Source organism: Botrytis fragariae (genome assembly GCF_013461495.1).
Source record: "Botrytis fragariae strain BVB16 chromosome Unknown tig00000061, whole genome shotgun sequence".
NCBI lineage: Eukaryota > Fungi > Ascomycota > Leotiomycetes > Helotiales > Sclerotiniaceae > Botrytis > Botrytis fragariae.
Genome location: NW_023500994.1, coordinates 1,564,309 through 1,579,011, shown reverse-complemented (window position 1 = coordinate 1,579,011; position 14,703 = coordinate 1,564,309). Strand labels below are relative to the sequence as shown.

At 41.6% G+C, this 14,703-nt stretch overlaps 4 protein-coding genes across 4 annotated transcripts; 1 reads left to right on the top strand and 3 right to left on the bottom strand.

Annotated features, from left to right (window-relative positions):
* Positions 1 to 658: 658 nt before the first annotated feature.
* Positions 659 to 2,916, bottom strand: Bfra_008589 (uncharacterized protein; the record flags this gene model as incomplete). Its single annotated transcript, XM_037338948.1, has 5 exons — positions 659 to 1,103; positions 1,154 to 1,413; positions 1,465 to 1,783; positions 1,841 to 2,487; positions 2,539 to 2,916. 5 exons carry the CDS (start codon positions 2,914 to 2,916, stop codon positions 659 to 661), a joined length of 2,049 nt encoding a protein of 682 aa, XP_037192254.1.
* A 1,124-nt stretch (positions 2,917 to 4,040) lies between these two features.
* Bfra_008588 (putative pab-dependent poly -specific ribonuclease subunit pan3 protein) lies at positions 4,041 to 7,498 on the bottom strand (the record flags this gene model as incomplete). Its single annotated transcript, XM_037338947.1, has 6 exons — positions 4,041 to 5,086; positions 5,139 to 5,300; positions 5,347 to 5,683; positions 5,787 to 6,333; positions 7,240 to 7,357; positions 7,429 to 7,498. 6 exons carry the CDS (start codon positions 7,496 to 7,498, stop codon positions 4,041 to 4,043), a joined length of 2,280 nt encoding a protein of 759 aa, XP_037192253.1.
* An 818-nt stretch (positions 7,499 to 8,316) lies between these two features.
* On the top strand, positions 8,317 to 9,836 carry Bfra_008587 (putative ubx domain protein; the record flags this gene model as incomplete). The annotated part of the gene is made up of 2 exons (XM_037338946.1): positions 8,317 to 8,451; positions 8,514 to 9,836. 2 exons carry the CDS (start codon positions 8,317 to 8,319, stop codon positions 9,834 to 9,836), a joined length of 1,458 nt encoding a protein of 485 aa, XP_037192252.1.
* A 2,125-nt stretch (positions 9,837 to 11,961) lies between these two features.
* On the bottom strand, positions 11,962 to 13,252 carry Bfra_008586 (uncharacterized protein; the record flags this gene model as incomplete). The annotated part of the gene is made up of 2 exons (XM_037338945.1): positions 11,962 to 12,067; positions 12,450 to 13,252. The coding sequence occupies 2 exons, from the start codon at positions 13,250 to 13,252 to the stop codon at positions 11,962 to 11,964; spliced, it is 909 nt and encodes a 302-aa protein (XP_037192251.1).
* Between the last annotated feature and the right edge of the window lie 1,451 nt (positions 13,253 to 14,703).

Genomic DNA, 14,703 nt, shown 5'->3' with positions numbered 1-14,703 from the left:
GATAAGGTTGATTCTTGGGAGTCAAGGAAAGAAATATACTCATTTACACCTCTCTCAACATGTTACATGCAAATTCTACCAATTGCGCTCTATTGTGCAAGTTACCCAGCAATATAGCATTCTATAATCATTTCATTCTTGTAACATTCCAGCGAACGAAAGCGGGGATTAGAAAGGGATCAAAACTCTTTTCACCGGTCGTCTTTCTTTCTAGCAGGTAATAGCAGAGTCGAAACTGGCAATAGAACAATCTTTCAACAAGAATGTGAAGAATTTATAATCAGCGTATCTAGACGTTGTTGAGATAGTGGAAAACGAAAGTGGACAACCACATTGAGTATTACACACCCAAGCCCCGACACTGAAAGAATTTGAGCATGTAAATTTTTGTCATTAACTGGAATTAAACAAGTCCTCTTTAGAATGGAAACGCATGCTATTAAGAAGTTGGGAATGATTTCAACATCCCGCCAAATCTTCAAAACTAACCAAGGGAATTGTACTCCAAATCAAAAAGCCAAAGTTTTTGTTGCGGCCCGATCCTATCTTCTATTCTGACCTGTCTCTCGACACTAAATTGCTAAGCCATGGCATGCGGATGTCGACTGAAGCATCATAATATCTTTCAAATCGACCTTATGCGAAATTAACGATCAACTCAATGCTCGCAGAAATTATAACTCAAATCATGCCATTCCTGACCAACCGTTCTCACAAACGCGCCACGTTCCCCCATCAGTTTAAGCCTATGCTCCTTGGCCTCCTCGACTCCCATAAGTAATGGATCGCCACCGGTATTGAAGTGCTCTCGCACCATTTCCATCAACTCCGGGGAGAATTTCATATCTTTTGCCGAAGTATCCAAATTTAAGCCGTTCTCATTCAAGAGCATTACTAATTCCGCAGGAAGCTTCGACATAGCTTCTCTCCGACTCTCCGGGGTATTTCCAAATACAGAGTCGACCCACCAATCCAGTTGTTGTGGTGGGACGTTGGCAGTGGAAATGACACGCAAGGTTGGGTCCACGAGCCATAGGGCGATAAATCGTCGATGGCCTGGTTTGGTCGGATCTTCTAAGCGAAAAGATGAAACTTTGTGTTGACTTTTTATGCGTTAGTACCTAATGATCAAGGAACCAAGCCATTAACTTACAAGACGTTAGGAAAAGCAAGCAGTCTTCCCTGACGTGTTTTAACACTGCCATAATTTTGAAGACATGGTGATTTTCCTTGTCCCAGATTTGTTCCAAAAACCTGTTCTAGCCAAGAATAGGAGTCTTGTCCAGTGCCGAGGTCATCGTAATTTTCCTCCGGTGTCTGCATACGGAATGAGAGGTCATTTGAGGTGATGTTTTCACTATCAAGATAGTAGAGCGCAGTACCGGCAATGTGCTCATTCATTTGTCCCTCGATCTTGAGTTATGTTAGAGTTAAACTTTTTTCGGATAAGATATCTTCACTCACATGCCAACTACCCGCCGGAAATTCAGGCTTTTCGGGAGTAAGTTCAATGGATGCCATCTTGATGATGATTTGGAGACCGGACTCTTGAAATTGATGTTCGAGGCGAATCTTGATTGAATAGTCAACATCTTTGAAACAAGGCTCTGGAATGACGGGTTCGCGTGTTTGCCTCCATCGTTCTTCAGCTTCTTCCTCTTCCATTTCATCGTCAGTACACTCGATATCTATTTCATCTTCATCACCAGTGTCAAAATTGGATTTATTTTGGCTAACTAATTGCTTAGGGCCCGGAGGATTCCAAAGCTCCGTATCTTCGTCGCTGGAATCAAGTCAGAATTAAAATACTCATCCTGAAAGGATTGGGAGAAACACCTACTCCCGGACATCAGGGTATGGGAACCGAGGCTCTAGCCTTCCCGCACCATAATTTTTATCGTAGTCGATATTAAGAGCAAGACATTGATTCCATAAAGGAAGAGTAGTTTCCACCAACTTTTCAATTGTGCGGTAAATCTCAGGGTATTTGATGGGATGAATGTTGTTGATGTAACTGGTAAACTTGACTGTGCCATCTTCTTGGAAAGCTATGTTTGCAGGCAACCATTGATATTTGTTTGACCAATAATGCTTTCGTCCTGCGCCGCAACTTTGATATCCCTTAGTGGTGGCGCTTGTTTGCTTGAAGCTTGCCCCTCCCAATGGGATGATCTCACCTTTTCCTGCCCATTTCTCAATGGCATCATCGACTCCAACGACTTCATCCTTCATGACTCGACTACGACCGTAGACTAAAGGGTACATTGAAGGATGTACAAGATCTTGAACCATTTCTCTCGAGTTCGGATGCCAGTCAAGTGATGAATATTGATCCCTCTTGAGCGTCTCAAACGCCTCGCGCAGAGATTTATGGAGCTCAGCAGAGACCAAATGATCAGATTTGGCAACAGATGCGCAGGCGTCAAGAGTTGGGATTACACTGGTTTTCTCATAATGTTTAGCCTTACTTCGAAGTTCTTCGATACACTTTTCAACATCAGGTTAGCAACAGAAGACATTATGCGGAGAGGCACTTACACAATCAAAAGTACTGGCATCCATGATCTCTTCTATTTGTCTGCCAAGGTCATCGTGACCAAAGTTAATCTTGCCGTCGTAGCTCCGAGTTTGTCGTTTATCACGAAACGCCATCATCCAAAATTGCTCGTCTGGAATGGCTAGAGCTTCTGCACGCCACTTGGAAACAATGTTCTCGTTGAAGACTTTCTTATGCCAATCTTCCTTATCCGTGAGATGGTCCATAATGCTCATCATGGCAAGCTCTCGGACGTAAATTAGTTTCGACTTCGCACCCCAACAGCCTTGATGGGCACCAATTGGATAATGACTTATGTTGTCGGAGACTTTCTGTGGATCATAGTGCAAGGGAAGGCCGAGACCTGGATAATCTGGCATTGTGAAAAGTTTTCGAGGATATTTTTGCTTTCTCTCGTTTTAATGGTTGTATGTGTATGTAGTGACGATGGATCCAGCGAATTTGTTTGCTCTTCACCATGAGAATAGTCGTCGGAATTTATATCTCGTTGCTCAGATTATGTGTACATACAAGATGAAATGTCGGGATGATAATGATTTAATCCCAGAATGCTCTGCCTGCTCTGCCTGCTCTGCCTAAGACAGAACAGGAGAAGATATTGCAAGATTGTTCAGGATTTGATATCATTGATGTAAGATCTAGGTACGCCTGATGTTGAACCATTGAGGCTAATCATTTTCGGCTTAGTTTAGGCAGACCTCGGGAACTTGACCCTCGTTTTCATCCCACAATTTCTCATAAAGGGAAAAAGTGAAAATCCATGAACAATCTATCCAACATCGATTTATCAAGTCGAATGATTACTATGGTGTTAATCTTGAATTCTAACCGAGTATGGATGTGATGCCGAAAATTAGGGAGTGGTCACGTGGCGACAGTATCACGAGATCATTCAGGGCATGATATTGAGACCGGCAACGAGCATTTCATTTAGGGACTTCGGAATTGGGATCAGTCCAACGGTTGAAGACTGGGGATATACAGAATTGTGTAAGTATTGCTTCTTACTGATTATTACTCGCAGTAAATGAGAACATGCGTGCCATGAAACCCTACTTTATCTCTCCTTGATGTAGTCCACCACTTATATGTGCAACCAATACACACCTAGTCTTAGGCTGAGAGACAAGGCTTTATATAACCCACTTGGACTCTCACTTGCTACCGATCACAATGTATCTTATACATCTGATTCTATATCCCTCCATTATTCCCCAGCATCAAATGTCGACACTCACAAGACAGACACATATCATAAAATAAATTTCCTTGATTGTTTCTCCTACTTGTGCTTTTCCAATTCAATATTTCGCTATCATCCCATTTCTCCCCTCCCAATTATACCCACACCTCATCAAAGTCCACTAAATGTAAACTTTTCATAAGCCTTATTCATGAGGTCGATAACGACAACTATTTGTTTCCAATGTATCGCTAATTCACCTTCCATCAAGCCAGGGTTTTCTCCTCTTGATCCACCACGCTAAAATCTCTTCCCCGACTTCTGCAAATCCCCCCAAGCAGTATTGACTTGTTTCTTAAGCTCCTTGAAACTAACAATAAAGCAATTTTCTCCATCTCTACTCGTCAATTGAATCTTCTCATCACTCCCCGCATCTAATTTATTCAAACACTTTAAAATCCACGCCATATCCGTAACTGGTCTTCCTTCCGGATCAACCGAATGAAACACATAATCTCTGAATAGTTTCAAAGTATATTGATTTCCGGTTTCGCTCCATTGAGGGTTATTTTCATATTCTGGTCTTTCATTAACATTGCCAAGTTTAGCCATTAAGCGAACGAGTCGACCATTCTCGAGCTCACGATACAGGTCGGAGGTTAATTCGTCATTGGCTTGGAGGGAGCTATCGAAGGCAGTGGCCATACGGCCGGAGATTCCTCGCATGAAAGTTTGTAAGTCTTTAGTCTCCGGGGAAGAAGGCGTTGTGAGAAGCCATGTTATTGTATCGACAAGTTCTGCAGAGTAGATTCGACTAAGGCTATCAATGTTGGTTTGCAAAATTTGAGGGTTGGTTTGAGGTGTAATTGATGCATTGACTGTGGCTAAGGATAACATAAGTATGCCGAATAAATGTAAATCTTCATATTGAAGTTCCTTGATGTCCCGACGTTGGTCGTAATGTAAGATGTCGAAGATAGGACATGCATTAAGACGAATTCGATTTTTGTCTGTAAGAATAACTTTACTCAAATGCATACATCGTACAGCAAAATTAGCCTGATGAACAGCCTTGATTGCAACTGTGATTTGTACAATGTATGACCAAAGAATGTCTTCAGATATCCGAGGAAGTTGATTTCTATAACGGCTTGTAGTTGCGGTGGAAAAGTGAAGTTCTAAAAGAGTTTTTGAAAGTGGGTGGTAATTTGTGACAATGATTAATGAACTACCATCTTTGAATTGTCGTGTGGTAAAAGCATCAATGAATGATACTACACCCGCACTATTGACTTCATTCCATTTCTTGATGGCTCGAATGGCTTTATCATTGGCAAGAGTATAACCTATCATTCGTTAGTACTAGTTCATAGAAAGGAATGAATGTAGCTGCCTCACCTTCTAGTCGTCTCAAGCAGTAATATTTGTCATCCCTTTCTGAACGCGCTTTATATACCCAACTTGTGCAGCCAAAAACAGCGGTGCTCCTATTCTGAGTTGTGTCTAGAGCGACGAGAGAATAGTATGAGTTCGGTGATGTACCAATGTGCGGAAGGGCATCTAGTTTGATTAGTAATGAAATCATCATAATATTTCTCATGCTTACTTGGCATTACTTGATGAGCTGCTTCAGACTTTCTTTGAAGCTCTTCACGAAGCCGGTCGGATAGGAAAAGATCATGGATAGATTTTTGATATGGCATCAAATTTTCCGTATGTGGACCAATCGGGGCGTAGTTGTGGTAATTTAAAGGCTGGGAATTATAGCTTGGTTGTCCTTGAAAGTAGGTTCCACCTGTTCCTCCACCTGCTACACCTGGTCCTGCTAAAATGCCAAGGTCTTCAGAATAGTGGTTTTGAAAAGTGGTGGGAATCGCTTGAGAGACATTTCCCATCGAGAAAGGATCATAAGTAGCTTCAGGTGTGGCACCGTTGGTGGGTAGCTTATTTTACATCAGTACTTTGTTCAGTATAACCAATAAATACACTCATGCCTGAGTTGAACAAGGAGATAATAATTAAGGATAGATGAAGTGGTGCGCTTACAGTCTGAGAGAGATCATAGTTCTGTGGAGTAAAGTCCCTCTGTGTGGGATTAAATTGAGGTATCTCTGGGTCAAGTGGTGCATTTGGTGTAGCGGTCCCACTCGTGAGTCCTCGAGGAGTGAATGGTGCCGCATTTGCAGCTTGTGAAGTTATTGAAGATGCTCCTTTATTGGATGAGGATATTGTTGCTGGTGTGAAAGAAGGCGAATCTACGTTCAATACTTTCTTTGGCCTATCATCGTTAAAGTTAGTATTCGACAGTGGAAGTTTTTGTTCTGGCCTCTCATTCGATCTCAAATCTCCACGGTGATAAGGTATTGCAAGACGACTTTGTTGTTGCGGATTGATTGAAGAATGATTGAAGTCTGTCTGACTGCTGGTTGGGGAATAGTCTGTCGAGCCCGAAGTGTTTGTATCTTTCCGAACTCTTTTGCGAGGACTTTTTATGGGGCTAATGCGTTGTTTTTGAAAGACTGTATTTTTCTTTCGGTTTTTGACCAACCATGGCTTCTGCCATGAATCATCCATTCTTTGTGATCGACTTAGACTTGGTAATCCATCGAGTCCGTGCAATCCATAGATGTAGAATGTGACCTTGGAGCTGTTTCCCTGAAATTTCTATTGACTAAAACCTGCATCTCCATAAAATTTGGTGTCCTTGATGTTACAAGAGATGGTTGTGCAATGAAGAGTAGAAAGATCGTATTCGGTATCAAAATGAAATGCGATTCGAATAGAGTCGTGATGAAAACAGGATAGGCAAGTAGCACCCCCACGACAATCCTATCACAGCAGGAGCCAACCACGAGACTGGGTAAATTGCCAGTAGCCATGGTCCAAATACCCCCGAAGTCAGACAGTTTTTGTACAGTGGAAAAGGAGTATGATCAATTGCAGAATCACAGTATAAATACGGAGACAGGCTTTGCGCAATATTCGAACCGACGAAAGCGAACTTCGGGGGACTATCACAGCTCCAGATCATTTCCCTCTATTGCTGGAAAACAGCGACTGCCACACTTTGCAAAGTATATAGTGTCGACGACTTGAAATCATTCAACAGTCTGCGAATTCAAAGCAACACATAACTTTCCCAGTAAAGGGTCGAAATGTTATTTTTCACGGTTGCCATTGAAATACATCTCAGCTTTAGCAGCTTTAGCTGGAATGAGGTTCCGTTGGCTCTGCAAGGGCCACTGCCATGGAGGCAAGCTAATTCGAGGAAAGGAATCATATCCGGCGCAACAAATCATGGAATTTGGACGCTTGGCCCCATGGTAGTGAACAGAGTGCCAATTCACTCAGAATTCAACTCCATTAAATTTCAAACCCAATGGCGATCATTCCCAAAGTCTAAGGCGAAATTCATCTGGAAGTCCAAATATTTGGCGAGATCGAAATTGAAAAGGGTTATATCCTTTATTTGAATTCGAAGAAACTGAAATCAACTCACTGATCGATTATTCCTCCAAGTCCCTTGTTAGGATCATGATTAAAGGCACAACCTTGATCCTCATAACGGCAATGCCCATATATCAGAACATTTCGACATAGTGTATCCTTTGCGTTTTCTAGTACAGCTTCATCAATATCCGTTTTTATTTCCTACGTATATCAACCCAAGAATGCGCCTAAAACATACCACGTCCTTTCGGCCTCGGAGAACTCGTCGGTCTGCGAAGTTCGGGTTGATTGAATCTTGTAGCCGCCATCGTTTTATATTATATTTTAAAATTCTTGCTTCAAGGTGAATAGAACTATCTGCCGAACCCCAATGACACTTTAGGAAGCCTATTGAAAAGGAATCATGTTAGCTCGGTTCAATTCGACTAATGAGGCAGTTTCAAGTATCATCTAGCGTTTTCAAAAGAGTATTGACCGCAGTGACGCGTAAAAGGGTTAAAATAAAGGGGGTAAGTGATGGATGCACTTTTTGCTCACTTGAATCTGGCTGACATTTCCTAAAATCCAATAAAACGAAGATTGGTCCTTGTATGAGGTTTAATAAGTAGAAATGATTCTCAACATAAGAGCTATACAAAGAATCCTGCCAAGGAACAGACAGATCAAAACCAATGTGACATCTAGCACATTCAATGAAAGTTTAGACTAATAGTCGTGTTGAGGCTGAAGATATCATAATATATATGACGCGGGGTGGAGGTTCCTTTGAAGGTGGGAACACTGGCTGGCTGGTGGTGATGCACCAGAAGTTAATGCGATCCGATAAAGAGGTGGATCCAGATTTTCAGCCTTGTTGTGGCTTGAACGGGAGTCTAGTTTATCCGATGCCGATATGTGGCTCAATCATTGAACAATCATCATTAATTCTAGAACTGTATCCGTCCTTCTGAGCTAATATCTACCTAGTGAATCGTGATATCACACCAAGTCTAATTTGAATATAAAGGACGATTCGCTATTATCTGGCCACTACTACGGCATTCATCATTTCTACTGAATATGCAAATTTATCTCAAGTAACTTCTGTCTTTTGGACAATACGACAAATAAACCGACAACACAAACAATGGCTACTCCAGATACCGATATTAGCCAGCTGTCCGAAACACAGCAGGCAGCTTTACAACAACTACTTGCGGTAACTGGTCAAGAAGTAGATCAAGCAGTCCCTCTATTGCAGAGATCACAATGGAGTGTTGAGGTAAGAATTCGAGCCTTGTCCTTCAATAATCCCATATTCGTCTCTGTATTAACTCTCAATAGATTGCAATCGCAAAGTTCTTTGACGGCGAAGATGATTCTTTGACGACAGCAGGGCTAGCAGCTCAAAATGTCCCACCTCCTCGAGCTCCGAGACAAGAGAATCTTCAATATAGTCTCCTTAACGAATCCTCAAATCGATCGAGAGCTCAAAATGTGGACTCGGCTCCAAGAATTGTTCCTCAACCGGAAGATCAAGTAATTCGAAGACCAAATCTTATTTTCGCCATACTGTTCGCACCATTTAGTGTGCTCTATAGAATTTTCTCGATGGGATATAGAGCCTTTGCATTTTTGTTTCCTTTCCTACCAAGGTTCACACCTACCGGCGCATCAAATACAATGGGACGGAGGTCACTCAAACCGAGAGATGCAGCAACACGCACAAAGCGGGAATTCGAGGAAGAATATGGACCAAATAATATACCATTTTTCGATGGGGGTTATGCGCAAGCATTGGATCTTGCAAAAAAGGATTTAAAATTCCTTATTGTTCATTTAATGTCTCCGGAACATGATGATACATCCGATTTCGTGCATCAAACTTTACTCTCCGAAGAAGTCACCTCATTCCTGGGAGATAAAACCAATAACATAATATTTTGGATGGGGGATGTACGCGATTCAGAAGCATATCAAGTCTCTTCAGCTTTGAGATGTACCAAATTTCCATTCACAGCCTTAATTACCCATACACCCGACCAAGGAGCTACATCAATGTCAGTTATTGCTAGAATCTCTGGACAAGAAGCACCTGGCGCATTCGTAGCGAAATTGCAAAGCGCAATGGGACAGCATTCCGAGAAATTAGCTGCAGTTCGTGCACAACGTTCAGCGCAAAACTTCGAGCGCACATTAAGAGAAGAACAAGATTCTGCCTATGAGCAGTCTTTAGCACAAGATAGAGAACGTGCTAGACAGAGAAAGGAAGCAGAAGCTGCCGCTGCAGCAGAAGAGAAGAGGAGGAAGGAAGAAGAAGAAGCTGCTGCCAAATTAGCCGAAAATCGAGAACAATGGAAACAATGGCGAGTACAAAGCATCCAACCAGAACCTGAGCCAGGAACCAGTATCGTTCGAGTTGCATTGAGAATGCCAGAAGGTGCGAGGGTTACTCGACGTTTCGAAGCGAATTCAGGAATCGAAGAACTTTACGCATTTGTTGAATGTCATGATTTACTCGAATCTGGCAAGGAATACAATGGGCAAAAGCCGGAAGGATATGAACACAAATATAATTTTAGACTAGTGCAAAGCATACCGAGAGAAGTGTATGAAATTGAAGGGGGGGGACAATCGGGGAGAGAGTTGGCAAGAGTGCGAACTTGATTGTGGAATCTATTGATGATGATGAGGATGATGATAATGAATAAAATGGGGTTGTAATTTAGTTGATGCTGGTATGCTATGGTATATTATACCGTTGGCGTTTGGATTGACTCCGGCTAGAGTTTTATATCTATGGTAGTATTAAAGCATCACTGCGTGGGTGGCATAGACTCTTTACAAATAAATTCATCTATCATCAAGTATAATGCTTCCTGAAAATAGCATGATGTGACGCCCCCAAATATATAGATTTTATAAATCATCATATTATAGCCCAGCGGTCAACTTCTTCTTCGTCCAAAGTCCCTAACTTAAATACTTCATATTCGTTTGTTATCCGTTCGTTCAACTCTCCCATTTGGGACTCGACACCCTTCCTATATCTCTCTGGTGCTTTCTCCCACTGCCCAAATTTTCCAACACACTTGATCGACGTTATCTAGTATTAAAATCCCACCCCCCTTTCCCTTTTTTCGCATTTTCCACGTCATAGTAAGCCTGCATACCCCTTCTAATCACAATTTTTCGGAAAGAAAGAGAAGCGAACACTTCAGTAGAATAGGGACCGAGAACTCGGAACTCCCGAGCATACTTTAATATATGTCAGTATAGTGGATGAGTTTCATGAGCTTGAACTCTACCTTCACGAATAAAACGAATGGAAATCTCAAGGCGTTGGTGGTTCGCAGCTGGTAGGTTTGTAATCTAAAGTTCTAAAAGCCAGTTTAGACGAGTAGAGATTATATACAAAGAAACATACCTACCTAATGTAATTCAGCCTATTCCTCTTCCCTCCCCCCTTTTCCACACTTCAACATCTCGCATCAGTCATTTCCCGATATCAAATATTTTGCTCCATTTCTTTTACCCAAGCCCTCAGAATTCCCATCCTCCCAAACAACATGCTCGTCTTTGCCCCAAGTCTTCGCAATTCTCTGCATTCTTTTCGCTCAACGTCTCACAATCCATATTCTCGTAAATAGATTCACCATCCCTCCCGAGCCCCACACAAGTTTTCGTCAATGAGCGATAGCGAGAAGCATGTTCATCAAGATTTTATTTTTGGATGAGAGGTAGGTCTGTGGTTGTGTACTTGCGATGTTATTTTTGCGAGGGTGGGAAGATAGAGTTTTGGTATCGAGAGAAACATGTTTACATGCATTATTCGGTCATGAAAGATTATCCGAGGGCTCATAAATTTTGACAAAAAGGAGCTCTGATGTACCTACCAAAGGGGATAAGAAACAACTGAGTTCATCAACTTTTGGTTTTGAATCTTCACATCTATTTTAATACCCTGGAATCATCCCCGATCCACGTCTTTACATTAGATTGACCTATATTTCCGTACTCATATCTATAAAAACTATCAATGTAATAAAAACAAATACTGTGAACATTCCATCGCTTCTCCTTAATGTCGACCCCGCATTCTTCCATCTAGCGAACGAGCTAATATACACTTAACTTTCAGCTAAACAATCAAGCTTTAGACTTGTCTAAAATGACAAGTGACAAGTGACACATGCCATCCTAACGCTGAATTCGACCATTAATTTTCTCGTATTGGCATGAATATATATACAAGAATCGGAGTATATTATAATTCTTCAGCAAAAATTCGTACATATATCCTCACGATTCCAGCACTATACGAAACTTGTGCCTATTTCTTGATTCTCGAAATACACCCCAACTATATCATCCATAAACATCAGGCAGATCTATAAAATATCCAAACCATTTCATTTCATTATATTACCTTCTGATGCTAATTGATTGGAGAAGTTGAGAAAAAGATTAGAGGTTGGGGGATGGAGAATGGGACAACATGAGAAATAGGAGCAGGAGAAGAAGAGAAATTCAAGGACAGGTAAATGAAGAAAATGAATCAATGAAGAATAGAGAGATGAAAACAGTTAGTTGGAAAAAGAAAGGGAGAAAAATCAATAAGATAAAATGGTCATCGAACAATAGAATTCAGATGAATACATGTACACAAGAAGATCCTTTCGTGAAACCTTGCTAGGGAAGAAGGAGACTTAAAGAAACCACTTTTTGTCTCATGCAGAGTTCCTCGCACTATCATCATAACTACCTTCATCTTGTTTTACTTCACTTTTTCTCAATATAATCCCCCCTCCCATCCGCTCCGTCTCGCTTCATCCCATAGCCTTGCATCTCCTATTCCTCCTCCATATGCATACCCCGTTCCATAGGCAGCTCCGTGACTATACGTGAATGATTGTTAGCTTGGAAAGTGACGGGACGATTAACCGAATGAGGAAGCGAGGTGAAAGGTTTTTTACTAAGGTAGGGGGAGTGTGAGGGGAAACACACGGAAATAGGAGAGTAAAAGAAGAGAAAGATGTCAACTCCAGATACAGAGCAGAAAAATTAATAAGAGGAGATTCCATCAACTCCAAAACGAAAGAAAAGACGCGAAAATGGTCATCCACCTATGCAACCACATAACAAGTATTCCCACTTCAACCCCCTCAATCAAACCCCCAAGCCCAAAGTCTCTATACTCATCCATCATACATCAAACTTTCGCCTTTCCTCGTCCAAAAACGAAGCAAACTTAAAAACAAATGCGAGAAATCAACTCACCCCACACAACAACCAACCGGATCCTCAATCCACCCCACCAAGCGAAAACTACTCCTCATACTAAAAGGATGAAGACAGTATTTCCTCAGGAAAGGTCTTATCCTCTTCTCACGTTTTTCATTCCCTTTCCCATTCCCATTCCTTGATTCATTTTTCTCCCCCACTCCATCCCCATTTCCCGTCCTCCGACTCCCAAGAGTTTTCCATCGCTGCATTCGTGAATTCGCCATCGATACTCCCAATTCCCCATCATCTTCCCCCGGCGCATTCAAAACCGAAGCATCAGAAACCGAAACCTTAGATCTCGAAGTCAACGTCTCAAGCGAAAGTTCCGGAACCGTCGGGATAGATGAACAAGATGCATATGATCCATTGTCTGCATCTTCATCGGGGTCCGTAGTTGGATATCCAAGTGTGTCGGTGGAGTATATACTACTAGAAGCTAGACTTGTATCTTTTCCCTCTATCCCTCCTTTGATGTTTTCGCACCGGAGGATTTGAAATTGAGGTTGCGATTGGGAAGTATCTCCATCTTCTTTTCTCGTCGCAGCCATCTCATCTTGACAAATCGTCACGGTAACCGTAGGATGAAAACTCACAGAGTGTTTATCCGTATCCACATTTCGAATCACAACATTTCCATTCTCCCATCCCGAGATTTTGAGATTTGATAACTGAGGGGTAGTAGGAGAATGAGACTGGATCTCGGAAAACGACCTCAAGGAACTCGAACCCGACGAAGTACGGCGGAATGAAGTACGTTCAAAAGGCGATCGACGATGTCGTTGATGAGAGGGTGGCATTTTCTCTTTTCTTTTTCCTTTCCCCTTGGCAATAGATGGAATATATAAGTATAAATGCCCCGTCTCTAATCTCTATTCCTCAACAATCCCATCAGTATTCTCACACCTAATAATCGAAATCCGCAAGAGAAACACCCATAGGATATACCATCATATCATATCACATCTCATCCTCCACTTAAACCAAAATACAAGCATGAGACAACAGATGGGAGCACCAGAAGTCTCATCTCATTTTATTTCAATCCAAATTCAACATCCTTGATGCAAATGTGAGTCTGCGTCCAAGACCCCGACTCAGACTTTTATTTCACCTGAAACTAAAACTATATTTGATCTGTTGATGCAACAATACAATAAAATACAGTTCATCCATTTATTCATCCCCCCACTTCCCCCCTCTCCCTTTTCCCAAGACTCGAGTGAAAACATACAATACAATACAGTACAGTACAAAAACCTCATCGATCCTAAAATACAAAATTAATACCACTATAGTAAGCTAGCAGCCAGCAAAAAAGGACAAAAAGAGAGTGAGTGACAATAAAAATGAGTATAAAGCTCAGAATGAAATAATGGAGATCCCCATAAAGATATAAGAGACAATGGAGACAAGATAAACAGGACGGAAAGACGAAACGTTGTCCTTACAAATATCCATTCGCTGCGCTCTGCATAAGAAAGGAACGAGAACCGGAGTAATAAAAATGATCCAACCCAACAACATATACTGATACTTACAACACCAACTCCATACTCTGCAACCTCACTCCAAGGATTCACATTCACATTCCCTCCCACTCTCGCCCCCTACTGCTCACCAATCCCAATCCCAATCCCAAGCCATTGTACAACCCTTTATGAGAGTCCGTCCCGGCTAAGGAAGAAACCTAGGTATCACATCACATCACATCACATCCCCGACATTATGTTTTGTTTTGCGGGGATGTAACGACCATAGAGTTGTGCGAGTATCACAAGTACAACTATGTATTACATGCAGACGCACACGCACAAACACAAACACAAGCACGTACAACTTAAATCAAAATGGAAAGTCATAAGTATAAGACAAAAGCACATATTTCTATTTACCCCCTCCACCCTCCACTGCTAACTAACACCACCGACTATCACTCATCCCCCCATCTTCCATCAACAATCATCATAATTCATAAAAATCACCTCTTATTCCCCATCTCGATACATACACACCTGCATCAATAAAGCAAGAGACGGGTATAATGCTCGCATATTTGCAAACAATGCAATGCAATGAAACATCGCAAAATGTGTAATGCAAATCAAGCAAAAGCCACAGTAAATACAAATGTAAATGCTCAAAAATATGATAGAAATGTATACAAAGTTTTGGTATCCATTAGACATGTTAGAAGACTATCCCCCCATTACATCATCATTATTAGCTCCTCCATATAGTTGTCATTTTG